At 46.5% G+C, this 22751-nt stretch overlaps 1 protein-coding gene across 3 annotated transcripts in view; it reads right to left on the minus strand.

Moving 5' to 3' along the window:
- The window catches only part of DNAAF6 (dynein axonemal assembly factor 6), a 143648-nt gene that overhangs the window by 69068 nt on the left and 51829 nt on the right, over positions 1-22751 (minus strand). The window contains exon 7 of one of the 3 annotated variants that reach the window (XM_068248087.1): positions 13767-13949. In XM_068248087.1, the coding sequence (XP_068104188.1) occupies positions 13808-13949 (142 nt within the window). In that variant the 3' untranslated portion in view covers positions 13767-13807. Of the gene's footprint in view, positions 1-13177; positions 13950-22751 lie in introns of those variants that run through there. The other 2 variants (XM_068248086.1, XM_068248089.1) reach the window with 2 other exon arrangements.

Here is a 22751-nt window from a genome sequence, read left to right on the forward strand (position 1 = left end):
CAACGCGTAAAAATGTATGTGTTAATGTTCCTGCACTAGCAGGAATGCGTAAAAATGTACGCAATGCGTCCCGCTGACCTCCGAGGTCGGCAAGCTGCCAGCGGGGGACTGGAGCAACAGTGAGTGACTACGAGGGAACAGGATGGCTGCATGGGGCTGGTAGAAGCCCCCGGTAAGTGAAACTCATTTTTTTTTTTTTGCTTGGACATTCCCTTTAAACCACATATTAACACTTTAACTACCTCCTGCTACTTTCATCTCAAAAACATTTCCAGAATCCGTCCCTTCCTTTCACAAGAAGCAACTAAAATGCTTGTGCATGCCCTAATCATCACCCGTCTTGACTACTGCAACACCCTACTCTGTGGTCTACCAAAAAGCAGACTGGCACCTCTCCAATCCCTACTAAACTCTGCGGCCCGTCTCATCCACCTCTCTTCTAGATCCTCTGAGGCAGCCCCTCTCTGCCAATCCCTCAATTGGCTACCAGTTGCCCAAAGGATCCAGTTTAAACTTCTCACACTTGCATACCAAGCTCTACACAAGCTATCGCCTCCATACATTTCCTCTTTAATCCCCAGATACCTCCCCGCCCGGACCCTCCGTTCCTCACAGGAGATCCTTTTGTCCTCCAGCCTAGTCACCTCCTCTCACTCTCGCATCCAAGACTTCTCACGGGCTGTCCCTCTCCTTTGGAACTCCCTCCCTCAGCCGGTTCGTCATGCCACGAGTCTGGAAACCTTCAAACGTACTCTGAAAACACACTTGTTCAGACAATCCTATAATTTGCTATAGGCAGCACTGAAGGCACACTGGCTCACCCACTAATCCTTGTGTTTCCTTCCCTTTTGTTTCCTCCCCACTACCCTCTAGATTGTAAGCCCGCAAGGGCAGGGACCTCCTCCTAGTGTTTCTCATACTGCTGTTATTTTAACATATGTACATGTACCAACTACATATCAACTATGTATGTATCTATATATATTCTATTCAATGTCATGACTGTACAGTGTCTTGTATTTCTTATGTATATTTGTTCCCCATTATTTGTTTGTATTTTGTACAGCGCTACGGAAGATGCTGGCGCTATATAAATAAAAAATAATAATAATAATAAAATAGGGCTGTGGGGACAAAGGGGGGAGTGGGAAAATGGTTATGTAAGGGTTGGTGGGCGGGGGTTAAATGAAAGGCAGCATCTTTACATATGGGACTATGGGGGGGGGGAGGGGCGTGTCTGTTGTCCAATAGGGAGTGGGGGAATGGAAGTGGGAGGGTTTGTGGGCGGTGTGACAATAACGTTGCACCGCTATAATAACCTATGGCGAGTACACCTGGACGTGGCTGGATAGTGTAATGGTCAAGAGCTCTGCCTCTGACACAGGAGACCCAGGTTCAAATCCTGGCTCTGCCCGCTCAAGCAGCATAAAAATAAGATAAAACGATTTGCAATAAATAAATAAATAGATACAAGATGACTAAGATCAAAGTATTATAAAAAAAATGCTTACCCAAATAGATCAAAGTTAAATATATAAAAAATTGAAGAAAGAACAACCATTTTCTGTTTATGTAGATACAATACAATTTCAAAGAAGCTATTATTGATTGTGGTATTAATGAATTTTTTCAGTTGTTTGTTTAGACCATCTGGAACTAAACTTTAGTTCCATATTCTAATGATTATGACAATAAATCAGAGCATTTATCAATATATATTGGTAAACTAGTATATCATATGATCCTTTTAGAACATGGTAGTGGATCATTAAGGTGGTATGCTGCCACCTAGTGTTCATTCAGTATGATCAGGTTAAATTCCCTCAGTTTCTTTTGTGGTGGTGTGTTCCATATATACAAGATGTATAAACGTTTCTTTTTGATATATAAAATTATAAAAACCCACATTAAAAGAATATGTAAAACGAAAGGGAACATAAAATGTTAAAATGTTGCCAATGGCGTGATTAAAAGAGAGGACAAAAATAAAAGCGCTATTATTGCTTGTACTATAAGTGAATTTTTTCAAGTTGTTCATTTAGACCTTCTGGAACTAGGGTTTTTAACATCTGTATCCAGTACATTTCCCATTTTTTTAGTAAGTCAAAAGAATTTGAACGGTTTTGTGGAATGGTTTTGATCAGGGTGATATGGAATAGTTCTGGATTGTTATTGTATACAGTGGTGAAGTGTCGTGATACGCAGTGTAGGGGATATTTGTTGATGATATTGCGCTTGTGCTGGCCGATTCTGCTTCTCGCAGGTTGGGTGGTTCTGCCCACATGCTGCAGCTGGCAGGGACAGGATATGATGTATAATACAAATTTAGATTTGCATGTGATTGAGTCTTTGATATGGTAGGTTAATTTTGTATGCAGGCTAAACATCTGGAGTGATTGCAGGGCGAACAGCTGGGTGAGATGTCCGATGGGGTGGAATTGTGTGTGGGGGTGGATGGTCTTAAACGGCTGGGGGCTAAAATACTATGGAGGTTGGGCGCACGTCGGTAGGTGATGGCAGGTGTATTGGGAATAATTGAACGGAGGTGTGGGTCCTGTAGAAGAATTTCCCATCTGTTTGGCAAGATTTTTCTGATGTTTTGATGTTGTGAGCTGAATTTAGTGATAAATCTGGGTAGGGATTCTGTGTGTTTGGGTTTGTTGGTTGAAGGGGTTGGTTGGTTGTGGCTTTGCGCTTCGCATCTTTGAGTAATTTCTTGGGGTATTTTCGATCCTGCAGTCAGTATAGTGGATTTCCTCTACAGAACTTATCGTATTTTTCGCCGTATAAGACGCACTTTTTCTCCCCAAAAAATAGGGGGGAAAAGTCCCTGCGTCTTATACGGCAAAGGCAGGGAATTCCCGAATTAGAAACGCCCGCCGATACGGACCGCGACCCGCCGCCACGTCGGGAATTCCCTGCCTGTGTGGCTGCACCCGACCGTTGCCTCTGCCCGCTCCCCATGCCTGTAATGTGCCGGCGTGTGTAATAAGTTCCCTCCCGCTGTGTGGCTGATCTCTGCGTGCCCCCGCGAGTGTCTAATATGCCCGCTCCCCCGCCTGCCTTATCTCTCTCCCCCATGTGAATGCTGGCCCCCCCCGGGTGTTAATCTGCAGCGGCTTACCTCTCCGCCATGCCCGCGAGGATTGGAGACCTCCTTCACAGCCGCGCATCTCGCTCTAGTGATCGGCATGTGATGATGACGCAATCATCACATGCCGATCACTAGAGCGAGATGCGCGGCTGTGAAGGAGGTCTCCAATCCTCGCGGGCATGGCGGAGAGGTAAGCCGCTTCAGATTAACACCCAGGGGGGCCAGCATTCACATGGGGGAGGGAGATAAGGCAGGCGGGGGAGCGGGCATATTAGACACTCGCGGGGGCACGCAGAGATCAGCCACACAGCGGGAGGGAACTTATTACACACGCCGGCACATTACAGGCATGGGGAGCGGGCAGAGGCAACGGTCGGGTGCAGCCACAATTTACAAACACACACGGGGGACACAGGCACATGGGGCAGGCATAAGGGACACAGAGGACACGGCAGGCATGGGGGACACAGGCACATGAGGGACACATGAGGCATGCATAGGTGACACATGGGGACACAGGCACATGGGGCAGGCATGAGGGACACACAGAGGACACGGCAGGCATGGGGGACACAGGCACATGAGGGACACATGAGGCATGCATAGGTGACACATGGGGGACACAAGCACATGGGGCAGGCATGGGTGACACATGGGGCATGTATGAGGGACACAGAGGACACATGGGGCAGGTATTGGGGACACATGGGGAGACAATGGGACACAGGAGGACAACATTTGAGGGTAACATGTACAAGACTCTCCTGGAATATGGACGCACCAGGTTTAGTATAAATCTTTTTTTTTCCTGGTTTTTGCCCTCTAAACCTGGGTGCGTCTTATATGCCGGAGCGTCTTATACGGCGCGAAATACGGTACAACCGAGAAATACATCATCACTAACCTGAAGGGCCGGTCCTGTTTTTATCCCGTTGAATCAAAGGGCAACTACATAGATACCTTTTATTCCCTGGTCCTTCATGATCTACAACAACTACACGCCCACAATACCTCAGACAATACCAACCTCAGCAGAGGTGAAAAAACAGCATTAAAAACCCTAAAAAATAATCCAAATATAGTCATCAAATCAGCCGACAAAGGGGGAGGCATTGTCATCCTTAATAAAACTGACTATATTGAAGAAGCCACTTGCCTCTTAGGTGACACAAAATTTTACGAAGTTTTAGATACGGACCCTACTCCCGAAATTAATAAAACGCGTAAAAGCTTCATTAAAACCGCTTTTCTTAATAATTTAATCACAAAAAACGAAAGAAACTTCATCATCAACCACCACCCCAAAACACTTTTTTTAAACGATCTCCCCAAAATCCACAAAAACATTCATAAACCACCAGGCAGACCCATCATCTCCGGCATAGAATCAGCCACCAGCAACCTCTCCCAATTCAATGATACACATCTACAAACTTATGTACAGGCTCTACCCTCATTCCTTACAGAAAACCTGAACTGAAAATTAAAGTCAAAATAAACATACACAAGTCATACTTACCTCCTGTGTAGTCTACTCCTCAATCTATTTTTGCTCTCTTGCGTCCTGTTTGTCCACTGTGATCAATGGAATTCTCCGTCCTCCATTTTGAAAATAGCCATTACCCCATAACAGCTTTCTGGTGGGCACACAGTTAAACTGTAACATCGCCCACTTGAGCCATAGGGAAACATGGACACATCAGTTCTCCTCTCAGCTGTAACTGACAGCAATTAATATATAACCGACAGCAACTGATATATTTCAGTTCTGACAAAATGTTGTCAGAACTGGAAGAGATCACTGTAAGAAGAAAATGGTGAGCTTCTGAGAGGAACTGATGGCAAGGTAACTATGTAATGTTCGTTTGAAGTTACCTCATGTGTTTATTTTAAATAATTTTACTCAGTACAGGTTATCTTTAAGGACTCACAACACCTCATAGAACTGTTACAATTCATCACCTGGCAACCAGACTGTGTCTGGGTCACTTGCGACGTCACTTCCCTGTATACCAACATTCCGCAATACACTGCCTCACTGCAATACAATATTACCTCAGCATTCCGCCTCACTGCAATACAATATTACCTCAGTTCCAATCCCCTCATGCCACAACCAACCTTCATTACACAATGTACAGAATTCATACTCAATAATAATGTATTTACCTTTCAAGACAAAATCTATCATCAGACCAGTGGAGTAGCTATGGGCAGCTCGTTCTACCCGTCCTATGCTAATTTAGCTATGGGATACCTAGAACATCTTAAAATGACCCAGGACAATCCATTCGCAAACAATATTCTATTTTACAAACGGTATATAGATGATCGTATCTTTATATGGATAGGAGACACACTAAAATCATCCCCCACTTCATTGATTTCCTCAACTGCAACCCAGCCGGCTTACAATTCACATCACACCACGACCCAACATCCATAGAATTTCTTGATCTGACTTTACTTTCAGAAGCACAACTCATCAAAACAAAGACATACTTCAAACCTGTCGATGCCAACAATTACATCCATTTCCATGGTTTTCACCACTGCCAATGGACCAAAAACACACCATACAGCCAGTACAAAAGAATATACAAAAATTGCACGGACATTCAAGACTATAACAGCCAATCCACTATACTGACTCAAAAATTCCAGGATCGAAAATACCCCAAGAAATTACTCAAAGATGTTGTTATGGAACCATAAACAGGTATTGCAAGGAATGACCACAATTTGCAGAAACACTGATACTGAAACAGGGATGTGCAAAAAAGGTGTTTTATTAAGAACCAAATCATGCAAATAACATGTAACCATATGCAAACAATATATACAGTGAATCTCCCACAAACAAAACAAAACAGTGTGCACACATATAACCAAAACCCTGACTACCTATCTATCTATTTATAAACGGCGTGCAGGAGATATATATGTACAAGCAAATATATATACAATAACGCAGTATCAAAGGGAGCAGGCAAAGACAGGTCAAAACGGAACAACAGAGTCAGCAACGGGTAAATCAGATACATGCAAGGTACAGAGGAATAAACAGAAGCAGAGTCTGGACAAGCAAAGGTTCAGCAGCAGGTAATCAGATCACAGAGCAGGGTACAAGAAACCAGGTATCATGAACAGAGGTGACCAGAGACTCAGACCTGTAACAAAGGAAGTTCTGGCAAGGACTTGGAGGAAGAGGCAGACTTATATAGTCCATGTAACAGGAAGCAGCTGGTGGCGATTGTCCCATTAGAGGCATCTGCAGGTCAGACACAGAACTGCAGGTCTTTGTATTTGATGAAAAGCCACCTGCTGGTGGATAGTGGAAGTCCAAGGCAGTCCAACTCAATACCACCACCAGCAGGCAGGAGATAATACAACATTAATCGTAACAGATGTGAAGCGTAAAGCCACAACCAACCACCCCCCTTCAACCAACAAACCCAAACACACATAATCCCTACCCAGATTTATCACTAAATTCAGCTCGCAACATCAAAACATCAGAAAAAGCTTGACAAACAGATGGGAAATTCTTCTACAGGACCCACACCTCCGTTCAATTATTCCCAATACACCTGCCATCACCTACCGACGTGCGCCCAACCTCAGTAGTATTTTAGCCCCCAGCCGTTTAAGACCATCCACCCTCACACACAATTCCACCCCATCGGACATCTCACCCGGCTGTTCGCCTTGCAATCACTCCAGATGTTTAGCCTGCAAATTCATCACTCATACTAATACTTTCCACTACCATACTACGAAATTAACCTATCATATCAAAGACTCAATCACATGCAAATCTAAAATTTGTAATATACATCATATCCTGTCCCTGCCAGCTGCAGTATGTGGGCAGAACCACCCAACCGGCGAGAAGCAGAATCGACCAGCACAAGCGCAATATCATCAACAAATATCCCCAACACAGCGTATAACGACACTTCACCACGGTATACAATAACAATCCAGAACTATTCCATATCACCCTGATCAAAACCATTCCACAAAACCGTTCAAATTCTTTTGACTTACTAAAAAAATGGGAAATGTACTGGATACAGATGCTAAAAACCCTAGTTCCAGAAGGTCTAAATGAACAACCGGAAAAAATTCACTAATAGCACAAGCAATAATAGCGCTTTTATTTTTGTCCCCTCTTTTAATCATGCCATTGGCAACATTTTAACATTTTATGTTCCCTTTCGTTTTGCAAATTCTTTTAATGTGTGTTTTTATAATTTTATATATCAAAAAGAAACGTTTAAACATCTGTATATATGGAACACACCACCACAAACGAAACTATGAGGGAATTTAACTTGATCATACTGAATGAACACTAGGTGGCAGCATACCACCTTAATGATCCACTACCATGTTCTAAAAGGATACAATAATACAATACAATAACATTTCTATAGCGCTTTTCTCCCATAGGACTCAAAGCGCTTAGGCTTTCTCAGATTTAGTAATTAGTAGGATGAAGTATTCACACAACAAAAGTTATATTTCTGCAAATGCCAGACTGAACAGGTGGGTTTTCAGTCTGGATTTAAACACGTCCAGGGATGGGGCTGTCCTGATCTGTTGAGGTAAGGAGTTCCAAAACGTAGGGGCAGCATGACAGAAGGCTCTGGGACCAAAAGTTTCTAAGTGGACTCTGGGTATGACTAGATTATTAGAACCTGTGGATCTGAGAATGCGGGGATTGCTTCGCAGCTGTAACATATCTTTCATGTATCCAGGGCCTAGATTATTCAGGGATTTAAATGTCAGTAGGCCGATCTTGAATAGGACCCTCCATTCTATAGGTAGCCAGTGAAGGGAATGCAGGACTGGCCTTATGTGGCAGTGACGGGGTTGGTTGGTTAGCAGTCTGGCAGCAGTATTCTGTATCAGCTGTAGCCGGTACAAGGCCTTTTTTGGAAGGCCAGTGTAGAGAGCATTGCAGTAGTCCAGTCGGGATGTGATGAAGGCGTGGACTAAGGTTGGCAGATCTTCTGGGGGTATGAGGTGCTTGATTTTTGCAATGTTCTTCAGGTGAAAATAGGATGATTTCACCACAGCAGAGATTTGAGTTCTGAAGTTTAAATCCCCATCAATTAGAACTCCCAGGCTACGCACATGATCAGAGCTGCGTAGATCCGTGCCTCCTATTCCCAGTGGTGAAGACTGCAAGTTAAGTTGTTTTGTTATCATGCTCTGCCCTCCAATCAGAAGGACTTCAGTTTTGTCTGAATTTAGTTTCAGCCAGTTGTCATTCATCCATTGCTGTAGTTCACGTAAGCAGGCGTTTATAGTTAGAGTTGGGTCTGTCACACCAGGCTTGAAGGAAAGATATAGTTGGGTGTCGTCTGCATAGCAGTGGTATGTCAGGCCATGTTTTTGGATTAGTTTTCCCAACGGTAGCATGTAAATCGTGAAAAGCAGGGGAGAGTTACAGGGGTGGACAGGAAGGGCCCCATAGACACTTTGTGGGTTCTGCCACTCAAGAAGGATTGGAACCACTGAAGTACTATGCCATCAATGCCGCAGTATTCCTGTAGCCTGTTTATCAAGATGTCATGGTCAACTGTGTCAAAGGCTGCAGAAAGGTCTAGCAGTATGAGGATCGAGCACTCTCCTCTGTCTCTTGCCATGAGCAGGTGGTTGCATATTTGGATGAGGGCAGTTTCAGTGCTGTGGTGTTTCCTGAAGCCAGACTGGAATGGGTCATAACTGTTATTTTGTAGGATTCTGGCTTCTAGCTGGAGGTATACAGCTTTTTCAATTAGCTTTCCCAGAAAGGGGAGGTTAGAGACAGGTCTGTAGCTGGTCATTGCATCTGGGTCCAGGGAGGGTTTTTTGAGGAGAGGCCTGATGATTGCTTCCTTCAGTAAAGCAGGAAATATCCCTGATTGTAAGGAACAGTTAACAATTTTGAGGAATACCGGTACGAACAGGTCGGGGCAGTTCAACATGAACTGTGTTGGGCCAGGATCCAGGTCACAGGTAGTTAGGCGGACGTGAAGGATCATATGATATACTAGTTTACCAATATACAGTATATTGATAAATGACAAGTAGATGTACAGAGGCGCCAAAAGGATAAAAAATGATAAAATGTTTAAAATATTCGAGTGGCGGCGGTGGACCGACCACTCAGACACAGACTTGATGCTGTCGTTTACGACAAAGACAATTTATTTACATACTCCATGAACAATAACCGCAATGCGTTTCATGGGCACAATCCCGCTTCATCAGGCATTAAACAACGGGAGTATACACACAACTGCAGGTACGAGACACGCTGTTGCACCAGAGGTCGGTCCACCGCCGCCACTCGAATATTTTAAACATTTTATCATTTTTTATCCTTTTGGCGCCTCCGTACATCTACTTGTCAAGATTTCCACCCTCGGTGGAAGGGTGATAAACCCTTTTTCTTCTTCTTTAGAGAGCAACATCTTAATCCTGAGTGGGGACAGGTCTAATCTCCCCACTTGCCTATACAGTGGTTGCCTAAGTAGTAACCCACGTTTGTAAGTATAATACTTACTTGCCATTCTCCATCCTTGATCCAATACATACTACACTATATTGGGCTCTCGGTATCTCTGTTTTATATATTGATAAATGCCTGATTTATTGTAATAATCATTGTTCACAATATTTCCAGACAGAATATGGAACTAAAGTTTAGTTCCAGATGGTCTAAATGAACAACTGCAAAAATTAATTAATACCACAATCAATAGTAGCTTCTTTGAAATTGTATAAACAGAAAATGGTTGTTCTTTCTTCAATTTTTTATATATGTTACGGCCAAAGCCAGAAATTGGCCAATTCTAGAATTGGCCGGCCGTTTCTAGAACTGGCCGATTTGACGTCGGCCAAAGTCCAAAATGCTGGGAATTTCTGACATTGGCTGGCCAGTTCTAGAAACGGCCAAAGTCAGTCGGCCAAAGTCCAAAACGCACAAATCCCAGAACATCCCGGGTCCTGTCCAGCACCATGAATGGCACTCGGAACTTCCTCTCTGCTCTGAAAGATACACAACAGCATAAGAACCTTTCAAGAGGCCCCCGCCTCCCTGCACGCTGGAAGAGAGTTTCAATCTATCCTTCCAATGTCATGACTCAGAGGTCGGAAAAGTGAAAGTGAGCCAGTGCGGGCCACAGGAGCGGCGGTTTTGGCGGCTACCTGCTCCGCGCAGCCCCCCAGATGAGGTAGATTTTTTTTATTATTATTTTATGAGCCCACCTCGGGCTCTCTTTAAAGAAAAGCATTCTTTGTTACAGCTGATACAAATCCTGCAATACATCTGCTGTGTGTTTACTTCCTGCTTTCATGGAAGCAGACATATGTTTAACATCCTGTGCTTTCAGATTTAGCTGCTCTGCTGTGGTGGTCAGGTAACAGATCAAATTACAACTTGTGATTATACCCAGATGAATGGGAATTAACAGGCTAAACTCTCATACATACGGGGTGCATTCCTATGTTTTCATTCTGTCCCCTCCCCTGCAAGAGTTCAGGTCCACTTTTCATAAGGCCGCAGGGAGCGGTGAATTGTTAGGGATCAGCCGGTGTTCCGACGAGATATCAGTAAATCGAGATACAGTGACAGCGTTGGAATGGGTCCATCATGCAGGAGATAGAGAAAGCAGCTGCAGCCCCAGACCCAGCCGGCTGCATGAAAAGAAGCCCTGTGGTGAGGACGCAGGGAGAGGAGGCGGAATCGGATGGCAGCGTACAGCGGGAAGAGGAGGAGGTACCTTGCGGCGGCATGGCAGCGGTACAAGCCTGGGACCTGTCCCTCATGGGACAGTGGGGAGAACTGACAGCAGCAAGACCTGAGCAGCGCGGGCAGAACTGACAGCGCAGCGAGACCTGAGCAGCGCGGGGAGAACTGACAGCGCAGCGAGACCTAAGTAGCGCGGGAAGAACTGACAGCGCAGCGAGACCTGAGCAACGCGGGGAGAACTGAGCGGTGAAACTTGCAGAGCGGTGAGCTTCGGGACTTGGCCGGCCACATTTAGTTACAACGCGTTCTGGCCGGCCAAAGTCCGAAATGGAGGATCATTTCGCATATTGGCCGAATCAGCTGGCCAATTCGCGTTGTGGCCGGCCAGAACCCGAAGTGGCCAGACTTCGGGTTCTGGCTGTAACATATATATAACTTTGATCTATTTGCATGCCTCCAGGACTTCTCTAGAGCCGCTCCAACACTATGGAACTCCCTACCTCCACTCATTAGGGCAGCCCCTCTCCTTCAACACCTTCAAGAAGGCCCTCAAAACTCACCTTTTCACTCTGGCCTACCACCCCTCACAATTGCTCTAAACCCACAGCTGAACTCTGGTCCCCTACCTTTCGTGTCCCTACCTCTCCCTGTAGATCAAGGATGTCAAAAACTGGTACTACGAGGGCCGAGGTCCTCACACATTTTTGACATAGCTCAAATGAATTGATGGGTCTGAATCAGGAAAGGTGTGGTCCATAAGGTAGAACAAGTTCCTCTCTTTCTCAGTCTATCCTAAACACTGGCATGGATCAGGCCCCCCAGGCCTGGAGTTCGACACCTGTGCTCTAGATTGTAAGCCTTTGGGTAAGGGTCCTCCTCCTTTTGTGTCCTACCTGATCATGCACCTCCACTACTGTAAACCCATGCTATGCTGCGTGGTCTGGTTTGTATGTATTCCTGTATTGTCATATTGCTGTATGTCACCCCTAAATATTGTCTGTAACCTAAATTAATGTTCAGCGCTGCGTAATATGTTGGCGCTTTATAAATACAATAAATAATAATTATATTTGGGTAAGCATTTTTTATAATACTTTATTCTTAGTCATCTTGTATCTATTTATTGCGAATCAATTTATCTTATTTTTATGCTGAATAGGTACTGGCTTGTTGAGCGGGCAGAGCCGGGATACGAACCCGAGTCTCCTGTGTCAGAGGCAGAGCCCTTGACCATTACACTATCCAGCCACGTCCAGGTGTGCTCCCCATTGGTTATTACAGCGGTGCGACGTTATCGTCGCACCGCCCACAAACCCTCCCACTTCCATTCCCCACTGCCTATTGGACAACAGACACGCCCCCCATAGTCCTATAGGTAAAGATGCTGCCTTTCATTTAACCCCCGCCCACCAACCCTTACATAACCATTTTCCCACTCCCCCTTTTGTCCCCACAGCCCTATAGGTGCTGACTATTGTCCCTCAACTAGCCCCCGCCTCCACACACCGCAGGATTGGTCAGTCACCCACCAATTTAAGTATATAAGAAGCTGAAAATCTCCACACCAGAACATAGGCGCTTATCATGACCTTAAGACTGCAGTGGTAAGTCAAAAATTCTGCCATTTTTTCAGGACCTTCCATATATCACTTTATTCTGTTTTCATTCCCCCCTCCTGTTTCCACACCCCATACCTCTGGTTGACACTACTACATACCTCACTTCATTCCACCAATGTACACTATTTTTCCTCATCAATTCCCATCCACCACTACCAAGTTCACCCACCATATTCAGCACCCTAGCAGGCTTTTCCCAGCCTGGCAACCCGTCCCCCCGGTATATTTTTATGACCCCCTTTGTTATGCTCCTTTACCAATTGCTTTAATAACAACACTCAATCATGATGTTCATTAGTCTGAGGACAATATATTTGTCTCTGTCTTTTCAGTGTGTACTCCTGCTCGTTATTGCCTGAAGAAGTGGTAATATACCCATGAAACGTGTTGCACTGTTTGTTGGAGTATATAAATAAATTTTCTTGTATCTAAATCTACAGTATCCTGTCTACTTTGGGGAGGTGCGTCCACCATCGCCTCCCTAAGAATTTTATAACTTTTAGATATATGCTTTTATTCTTTTGGTGCTCTGTTCTGTCTACAAAATCTATGTTGAAGTGTTCCTAGACAGCAAGGTGCAAAGACAGTTGCAGCTTGTTAATCATTCATACAGCAATTGCGACTCCCAATTCCTCTGTGCTCCAAACTATGAGGTTGGTGCAAAGAAGCATGACCAAGCAATGAAACAACAAAGAAAACTGTCATTTAACATACAAGTTGGAATATATATTAAGCTTTACTGCAAAAAATAGTATAAAGGCATCAAGAGAACATAACACCAGCAATTCAAATTCCATTCTCTGAAAAACTGTACTACTTGGGGTATGCACTTTGCATACAACCGACCCATTACAGTACATCATTTTATATTTAAGTAGAATATAACACAATATAAAATGCATATCCCTCCACCCCACATTAAATAGCGATCACCAGCATACTGAAGAAAAAAAATAGGGAAAGGTGTTTTTTTTCTGGCAGAATCAGTAATTATTTCATTACTGGCCATTTCTTCTCACAGGTATTCTCCCTGTTTAATGAAACAGGACCCTACAGTGTTATAGCATGCGGCACTTTCTGGACTACCAGAGTGCGGCATCCTACCTTAAAGTCCATAACCTTTAGAAGGACTGGCAAAGAAGCTAGTTCTGCCTGCAAATACATACATTTTCAGGGTCTTTTCTCAGGATTTATGTCATCAATATTTGCATGGGGGAAGGGAACTCAATCATTTGTTTATTAAATATCCTAGAATTCCATTTTAAGCACTACTAAAAAGGTAGCATTAGAATGACTTTTGCAATACCTTGTAAAAATTTAGAACCTTTGCGAACAACAGAAAATGGATTACGGATTATTTGTCACACAAAATGGATATTCATAGTCTCGCACAATATTAAGAGTTAATTCCAGAGTTTCTGTATCCACTATAAATTTCGCTCTTCCTGTCTTTGGATTCACTGTGTAGGGTAAATGTAAACCAAGCTTACTATGGAAGAAAAAAAACAAAAAAAAAATAATAATTAGTCAGCAGTTGGAAAAAATGACAGCACTCTTCTAAATGATTAATGTGCAGGAAGAAAAAAAAATTATGTAAACAAATATTCTCCTTAATTTAGCATTGATCTCCTCACTTTCTGTTTCAGACAAGACCATCAATGCTAGGAAGTGGGGAGGAAATCTTCCGGTGTGAACAGAAATAACAAACGAAAAACCATTTGTAAACATTGTGTTATGTTGGCAATCATGTGAGGTTTTTATTTCTGATTTAAAAGAGGTTGTCAGTTGCACAAAAATAAGAAAACAAATAGGGATTTTACTATGCATAAATACAGGGATTCAAGAGACCTCTCACCGGTGTATGATAGTCCCACGAAAATTGCTTCTGTGAATAAAGCTTTTGAAGACTTCTACAGTTATGCCTTTTTATAATAGAAATTGAGTGAAAAATGTCTTGTCTGATTGGTTAATCAAGTACGCTTATATCAGGAGCCTTTTCATATGGGTGCCTGGTGTTGCAGATTAGTTTGAGTATTGGTAATGTAGCATTACCGATATTCTTCTATTGGCTTATGTGATCACCAAACCTAATTACCCCTACTTATACCTAACACTAACCATCCCTTACCTTCCCCTAACACTAACCCCCCCCCCCATCACACCTAACTCTAAATCCCCTACCTGTGCCAAGCATTAATCTTTCCCTGCACCTAAATCCCCCCCCCCCCCCCCTCGCTGATATCTGGAGCTTGGCTAATAATAGCCAAAATCTGGAGCAGTTACCCACAGTGGTGCTCAGCAGAGCTCGAATATTCGAGCTCTTTTCCAGCTATTCGAGCTCGGTATTCGAGCTCCGAATAGCTGTAGCTATTCGAATGGGCTATTCGAGTACACTCGGATAGCCCATTCACTATTCGAGCTATTCGAGCAAACGGCGCTATTCGAGCTCGGTACCGAGCTCGAATAGCGTCATAGCCCAGATTGATGTCCTTAGAGCCAATCAGAGGGCTCCCAGGCCCTCTGACGGCAGCCAATCACAGAGGGGGACCCTGGCCAGCCCCTACCCTATAAATAGCGGCCGCCATGTTCCGTTTCTCCGTGCTTGCCTGAGACTTGTACAGAGAGAGAGTTGCTCCTTTGTGCTTTGGCTTAGCAAGAGCTCTATTGTGGTCATTTACCTAGCGTTTTTGCTCACATACACCTCCTATACACACCTATATTGTTGTTAGTTAGTTAGACATTGTATTTTAGTTAGTAGCTTTTGTGTTACATAGAGACAGGCCAGCTGCTGCAGGCTTACAGCTTTAGGCCTCAGGGCCTTGCCTGTGTGGGCAGCTGTCCTCCTGTCCTCTGTTTATTTCTCTCTATTCTATACCAGTATTTCTGCTGTCCTTTACTACTGATTGTATTAGTATTGTAGTTATATACTGTAACTGTACTAGGACACTCACTGTCACTGTTCATAGGCTACTAGCTGCTCCTGCGTGTGTGCACTCACTTTCTGTGTACACACTACACACACTCTATTTCCTTCTGATAACTGATTGATTATTGTAATTGATTATTGTAATTAGTTAGTTGTACTTACTGTTACTACTAACTGTACTAGGAGTCTAGGACACTCAGTCATTGTTCATAGGCTACTAGCTCCTGCGTGTGTGCACTCACTGTCTGTGTACACACTACACACACTCTATTTCCTTCTGATAACTGATTGATTATTGTAATTAGTTAGTTGTACTTACTGTTACTACTTACTGTACTAGGAGTCTAGGACACTCAGTCACTGTTCATAGGCTACTAGCTCCTGCGTGTGTGCACTCACTGTCTGTGTACACACACTACACACACTCTATTTCCTTCTGATAACTGATTGCTTATTGTAATTAGTTAGTTGTACTTACTGTTACTACTTACTCTTACTGTACTAGGAGTCTAGGACACTCAGTCACTGTTCATAGGCTACTAGCTCCTGCGTGTGTGCACTCACTGTCTGTGTACACACTACACACACTCTATTTCCTTCTGATAACTGATTGATTATTGTAATTAGTTAGTTGTACTTACTGTTACTACTTACTGTACTAGGAGTCTAGGACACTCAGTCACTGTTCATAGGCTACTAGCTCCTGCGTGTGTGCACTCACTGTCTGTGTACACACTACACACACTCTATTTCCTTCTGATAACTGATTGCTTATTGTAATTAGTTAGTTGTTTGTACTTACTGTTACTACTTACTCTTACTGTACTAGGAGTCTAGGACACTCAGTCACTGTTCATAGGCTACTAGCTCCTGCGTGTGTGCACTCACTGTCTGTGTACACACACTACACACACTCTATTTCCTTCTGATAACTGATTGCTTATTGTAATTAGTTAGTTGTACTTACTGTTACTACTTACTCTTACTGTACTAGGAGTCTAGGACACTCAGTCACTGTTCATAGTCTACTAGCTCCTGCGTGTGTGCACTCACTGTCTGTGTACACACTACACACACTCTATTTCCTTCTGATAACTGATTGATTATTGTAATTAGTTAGTTGTACTTACTGTTACTACTTACTCTTACTGTACTAGGAGTCTAGGACACTCAGTCACTGTTCATAGGCTACTAGCTCCTGCGTGTGTGCACTCACTGTCTGTGTACACACACTACACACAATCTATTTCCTTCTGATAACTGATTCATTATTGTAATTAGTTAGTTGTACTTACTGACTGTTACTACTTACTTACTTACTGTACTAGGGACACTCACTCAGTCACTGTTCATAGGCTAGCTCCTGCGCGTGTTTGCGCGTGCGTGCACTCACTGTCTGTAGTGTACACACACTAAATTTACTTGTGAAAACTACTGATTATTGTAACTGCTAGTTGTACTTCCTGACTGTTACTACTTACTTACTGTACTAGGGACACTCACTCAGTCACCTCACCCACCAACCCACTCCATTAAAGTACCCCACTTTTCACCCGCCCTTTTAAAAAACTTTTGTCTATACGCCCAAAACATCGAAGATGTCTGGAAGTGGCAACCAGCGCGGTTTGGGCAAGGGGAAGGGCAGCAAGGGAATCAGGAGGATAACTGATTGATTATTGTAATTAGTTAGTTGTACTTACTGTTACTACTTACTGTACTAGGAGTCTAGGACACTCAGTCACTGTTCATAGGCTACTAGCTCCTGCGTGTGTGCACTCACTGTCTGTGTACACACACTACACACACTCTATTTCCTTCTGATAACTGATTGCTTATTGTAATTAGTTAGTTGTACTTACTGTTACTACTTACTCTTACTGTACTAGGAGTCTAGGACACTCAGTCACTGTTCATAGTCTACTAGCTCCTGCGTGTGTGCACTCACTGTCTGTGTACACACTACACACACTCTATTTCCTTCTGATAACTGATTGATTATTGTAATTAGTTAGTTGTACTTACTGTTACTACTTACTCTTACTGTACTAGGAGTCTAGGACACTCAGTCACTGTTCATAGGCTACTAGCTCCTGCGTGTGTGCACTCACTGTCTGTGTACACACACTACACACAATCTATTTCCTTCTGATAACTGATTCATTATTGTAATTAGTTAGTTGTACTTACTGACTGTTACTACTTACTTACTTACTGTACTAGGGACACTCACTCAGTCACTGTTCATAGGCTAGCTCCTGCGCGTGTTTGCGCGTGCGTGCACTCACTGTCTGTAGTGTACACACACTAAATTTACTTGTGAAAACTACTGATTATTGTAACTGCTAGTTGTACTTCCTGACTGTTACTACTTACTTACTGTACTAGGGACACTCACTCAGTCACCTCACCCACCAACCCACTCCATTAAAGTACCCCACTTTTCACCCGCCCTTTTAAAAAACTTTTGTCTATACGCCCAAAACATCGAAGATGTCTGGAAGTGGCAGCCAGCGCGGTTTGGGCAAGGGGAAGGGCAGCAAGGGAATCAGGAGGAGAGGGAGCAGCATTGTGGCAGGCCGCGGCCGCGCCACCATGCACAGTTCCGCAGCAGCAGCAGCAGCGTCAGTGGCTAACATTCCTCCCATAGCCACTGGCCGTGGACGCCTTGGGCGCCGCCCAGCAGGAGCATCTGCAACTCACGCTGCAGAGACACAGCAGCAGCAGCGTGTAGCACCTGCTCCGATTTTCCTCCAGCCGGGTCGGAAACGTCCCATTGAGGAAAAGCATGCAGACACTGTGGTGCAACTCATGACGGAGGATGAGCAGCCCGCCATCAGCTCTGCATCCGAGGCCTCCACCCTCTCCACCACCACCACCACCACCCCTGTTCGCAGCAGCCGCCCAGCAGGGTCTGGGGAGGAGGCCAGTTCACCGTCACAAGTTGGCGACCTGTCACTCAGCAGTATTTTTACCCCAGGCACCATCAGGGTATTGTCTGCTGTTGTTGGCGATTTTGAGGAGGAGATGCTGATGGGCACTTTGGGGGATGAGGGATTGGACAGCAAGACTGTGGCGACAGTCAAGCAGCCCATCCATGCATCAGGAGAGGAGTTTGGGGGGTCATCATCCCAGCAGGACATGTTTCAGGAGGGGGAGGATGATGATGACCCGGTGACAGACAGAGACTGGGTGCCACCACCTCCAGGGGATGTCGTCCTCAGCAGCTCTGAGGAGGAGGAGGAGGATGCTCTTGTGGGCCTTGCAAGGAGGCGCATCATTGCAAGCATTGGCAGCAGCAGTAGGCAGGTCCCACAGCCTGCTGGTGTCTCAGGCTCAGCAGCAGCAGCATCTGCCAGTACCACCACCAGCCGCACCCAAGCCCCCCCCCCCAACCACCACAGGGAGACAGGCAGCAGCGCTTCCATGCCGTAGGGGGATGTTTCTGTCACCAATCTGGCGATATTTCACCATGCCCACTGTGTACAGCAAGTACGCCACTTGCAACCACTGTCAGCGGAAGTTGAGCAGAGGTGCAGACCCCTTAAAGTTCAGCACCAGCTCGCTCATCAACCACCTTGCTGCGAAACATTTCCACCAGCATGAGGAGTTCCAGAGGCTGAAGGCATCTGGTGCTGGCAGTGGCACCACACCCATCACTGCACAGCCTTCAGCAGCAGCAGCAACAGCAGCCACCCGCCCTCCTGCTCCTCCAGCAGCACCAGCAGGAGTGCGGAAACGCACTGCTCCTCCCCCCTCTGCAACTCCTGCTGCCGACACTGAGGCCTGTTCTGGCAGCCAGTCCTCAGTGGCCTCCTCCGCTGTGTCTGCTGATTCCCGTGCCAGCAAAAGGCCACGCCAGAGCCTTTTGAGCGAGTCCTTCCAGGGGGTGGTTAGGGCTCTGCCTCCCAGCAGCCGTCGCGTGCGGCAGCTGAACGGCTTGCTGGCACGGGCCATGTGCTCCCAACTCCTGCCGTACACGCTCGTGCAGGAGGGGAGCGACATTCGTGCGCTGCTTGCTTGCGCAGCCCCAGACTGGCAGCTCCCCAGCAGACACTTTTTCTCCCGCAAGGCCATTCCTGCACTGCACCGCTTTGTGATGGCCAATGTGGAGCGAGGGCTGGAGCACGCGGTTGGTGAAAGGGTCCACGTCACCATGGACTCCTGGAGCAGCCGCTTCGGGACAGGCCGCTACCTGTCCTTCACTGTCCACTGGGTCAGCTTGGTGGAAGGGGGTGAGGATGGGAGAGCAGCAGCGGGCACAGCAGCAGCAGCAACACAGTGGGTGGTGCCACCCCGCAGGGTCAGGGGAACTGCAGCAGGTTCCTCCGATCCTCTGCCATCCTCCGGCACACCTGGCCAAACCCCCCGCCTCAGCAGCAGCGTGAAGGCCCGCCACTGCCAAGCGCTGCTGCACTTGGTCAGCCTTGGGAAGACCAAGCTGACGGCAACCCATGTGTTGGCCAAACTCCAGGAGCAGGAGAGGATTTGGCTGACCCCCAGAAGCCTCAGAGTCGGAGAGGTGGTGGCCGACAATGGGGCCAATCTGGTTGCCGCAATAGACAGGGGAAACCTGACCCACATCCCCTGTCTTGCCCACGTGCTGAACCTGGTGGTGCAGAAGTTCTTGCGCACCTACCAGGGGATGGGCGAACTGCTGGAAACGGCAAGGAACGTTGTGCGTCACTTCCGGCGCTCGGCTGCAGCCTGTGCGAGCCTGGAAGACGTGCAAAAGGAGCTGGATCTGCCACGCCATCGGCTGATCCTTGACGTTCCGACTCGCTGGAACTCCACCCTGGCGATGTTGGAGCGTCTGGTTGAACAGAAGCACGCTGTCAACCAGTACCTTGCCCTGGCCACTGTTTCCGCCGCTCAGAGAAGGGACAAGACCAGCAACATCCCGTCCATCGTCCCCGATGATGACTGGAGGCACATGCAGCAGGTGTGCTTAGTGCTGGCTCCCTTTCTGCAGGCCACTAACATGGTGAGCAGGGACCATGCTATGGTCTGCGAGTGGGTGCCCCTGGTTTGTCTGCTGAACAGGGCCCTCGATGCTTTGCTGGAACAGGGAGCGGCAGCCTTGGACCAGCAGGAGCGGCAAGCAGCTGCACAGTCCACCTCTGAGGGGGAGGAGGACTTGGTGGAGGTCCCTGACCTTGCTGGTGATGAGGGGGAGCAGCACAGTGCAGCTGAGTTGGTGCGGGGGTGGAGAGAGGATGAGGCTGACGAGGCAGAGGAGGAGGATGAGGACAGCAGCACTGCCGTCGATGTGCCAGCAGACGTGGCCCGCCTCTTCCCAATGGCAGCGCACATGCTGACGTGCCTGCGCAGAGACCCCAGGGTGATCCAGATGAAGCAGAGGGAGGACATCTGGATCAGCATGATGTTGGACCCACGCCTCAAGGGGAAGTTGAGCCAGTTCCTGCCGCCTGCAGGAGGAGACCCAGCGCAACAAATAAGGAGCTTGCAGCAGGCCCTTGTTGAGCGCTTGGAGGAAGCCTTCCCCCAGCCTTCCACCCCCACTGTCCAGCAGCCAGCACAGAGGCAGCAGCAGGTGCCTGCATCCAGCAGCAAGCGCCCCACAGACCTGCTGTCTCTCAGCCACGAGCTCTACAGGACTGTAGAGGCTCCGGCAGCAGTGACTAGAGAGGAGGTGCATGCAGCAGCATCCTCCACCGGTCACAGCCAGCGCCTGACCCGCATGGTGGCTGACTACATGGGGTCCTACAGCGGGCTTGACAGCGATGCCCCTGTTGATCCCATGGAGTATTGGGTCAAGCGCCTGGAGATCTGGAGCGAGCTGGCGCAGTACGCCCTGGAAGTGCTGTCCTGCCCCCCTTCCAGCGTGCTGTCCGAGCGCTGCTTCAGTGCAGCTGGTGGTGTGGTCACCGAGAAACGCTCACGTCTGTCTCACAAGTCTGTGGACAGACTGACGTTTCTCAAGATGAACCAGGCGTGGGTGGAAGGCGAGTTCCTGGCCCCTGTTGTCGGCGAGAGGGGGACATTAACTGGCTAAGAACCATCGTTAATGTGCCTTACCACCCTTTACCACCTCCTGGCTCCTGCTCACTAAGCCAGCCTGGTTCACTTTGACTATTACGTCGCCTGCAGCCACACATTTTACACCTACAGTGGGCTGCTGTGTACTGCCCTTCTGCTGTCTGTCTGTGTTTCCCACTGCCAGGGTACACAGATTTACCTTCTGCTGCCACTCTGCCACCAGCTATTACGTCAAACAATAGCTATATATCTGTGTAATTTGTTTTACAAACAAAACCAAAAAACCATTAAAAAAAAAAAAAGGTTTAATTTTTCTGAGGTGCCCGGGTTGAAAACTGTGTTGTCCCAGTTGTGTATTGGACACGATGTGGGCTGCACGACCGCTGTCTGGGACCTCCTGTTGTGTTCATTTACGGCCTGGTATCACCGCTAGGTACCAGGGCTATTATGTCACGCTGCCTGCCTGCTGCCACACTCACACTACTCCTCCATTCCTCCTGCTGCTGCTGTCTGTCTGTGTTTCCCACTGCCAGGGTACACAGAATTACCTTCTGCTGCCAGTCTGCCACCAGCTATTACGTCAAACAATAGCTGCTCACATTACTCCTCCATTCCTCCTGCTGCTGCTGCTGCTGTCTGTCTGTCTGTGTTTCCCACTGCCAGGGTACACAGATTTACCTTCTGCTGCCACTCTGCCACCAGCTATTACGTCAAACAATAGCTGCACACATAATTACTCCTCCATTCCTCCTGCTGCTGCTGCTGTCTGTGTTTCCCACTGCCAGGGTACACAGATTTACCTTCTGCTGCCACTCTGCCACCAGCTATTACGTCAAAAAATAGCTATATCTGTGTAATTTGTTGTAAAAAAAAAAAAAAAAAAAAAAGGTTTAATTTTTCTGAGGTGCCCGGGTTGAAAACTGTGTTGTCCCAGTTGTGTATTGGACACAATGTGGGCTGCACGACCGCTGTCTGGGACCTCCTGCCTGCTGTGTTTATTTACAGCCCTGGTATCACCGCTAGGTACCAGGGCTATTATGTCACGCTGCCTGCCTCATTGACTGCCTGCTGCCACACACTCATCCTCCTCCTCCTGCTGCTGAATTTACCTCCTGCTGTCTGTGTGTTTCCACTGCCAGGGAGCACATACAATGGTGCTTCCAACATGCGTGCGCCACCAGCTATTTGTTACGCTCAAAAATAGCTGCATTTCTTTAAAAAAAAAATTTGAAAAGAGAAATAAGTGAAGAAGAAGACGATATTGAAGAAGAAGAAGATGAAGAAGAAGAAGAAGAAGAAGAAGAAGAAGGAGAAGAAGATGAAGAAGAAGAAGAAGATGAAGAAGATGAAGAAGATGAAGAAGATGAA

Source organism: Hyperolius riggenbachi, chromosome 8 (assembly GCF_040937935.1).
Source record: "Hyperolius riggenbachi isolate aHypRig1 chromosome 8, aHypRig1.pri, whole genome shotgun sequence".
NCBI lineage: Eukaryota > Metazoa > Chordata > Amphibia > Anura > Hyperoliidae > Hyperolius > Hyperolius riggenbachi.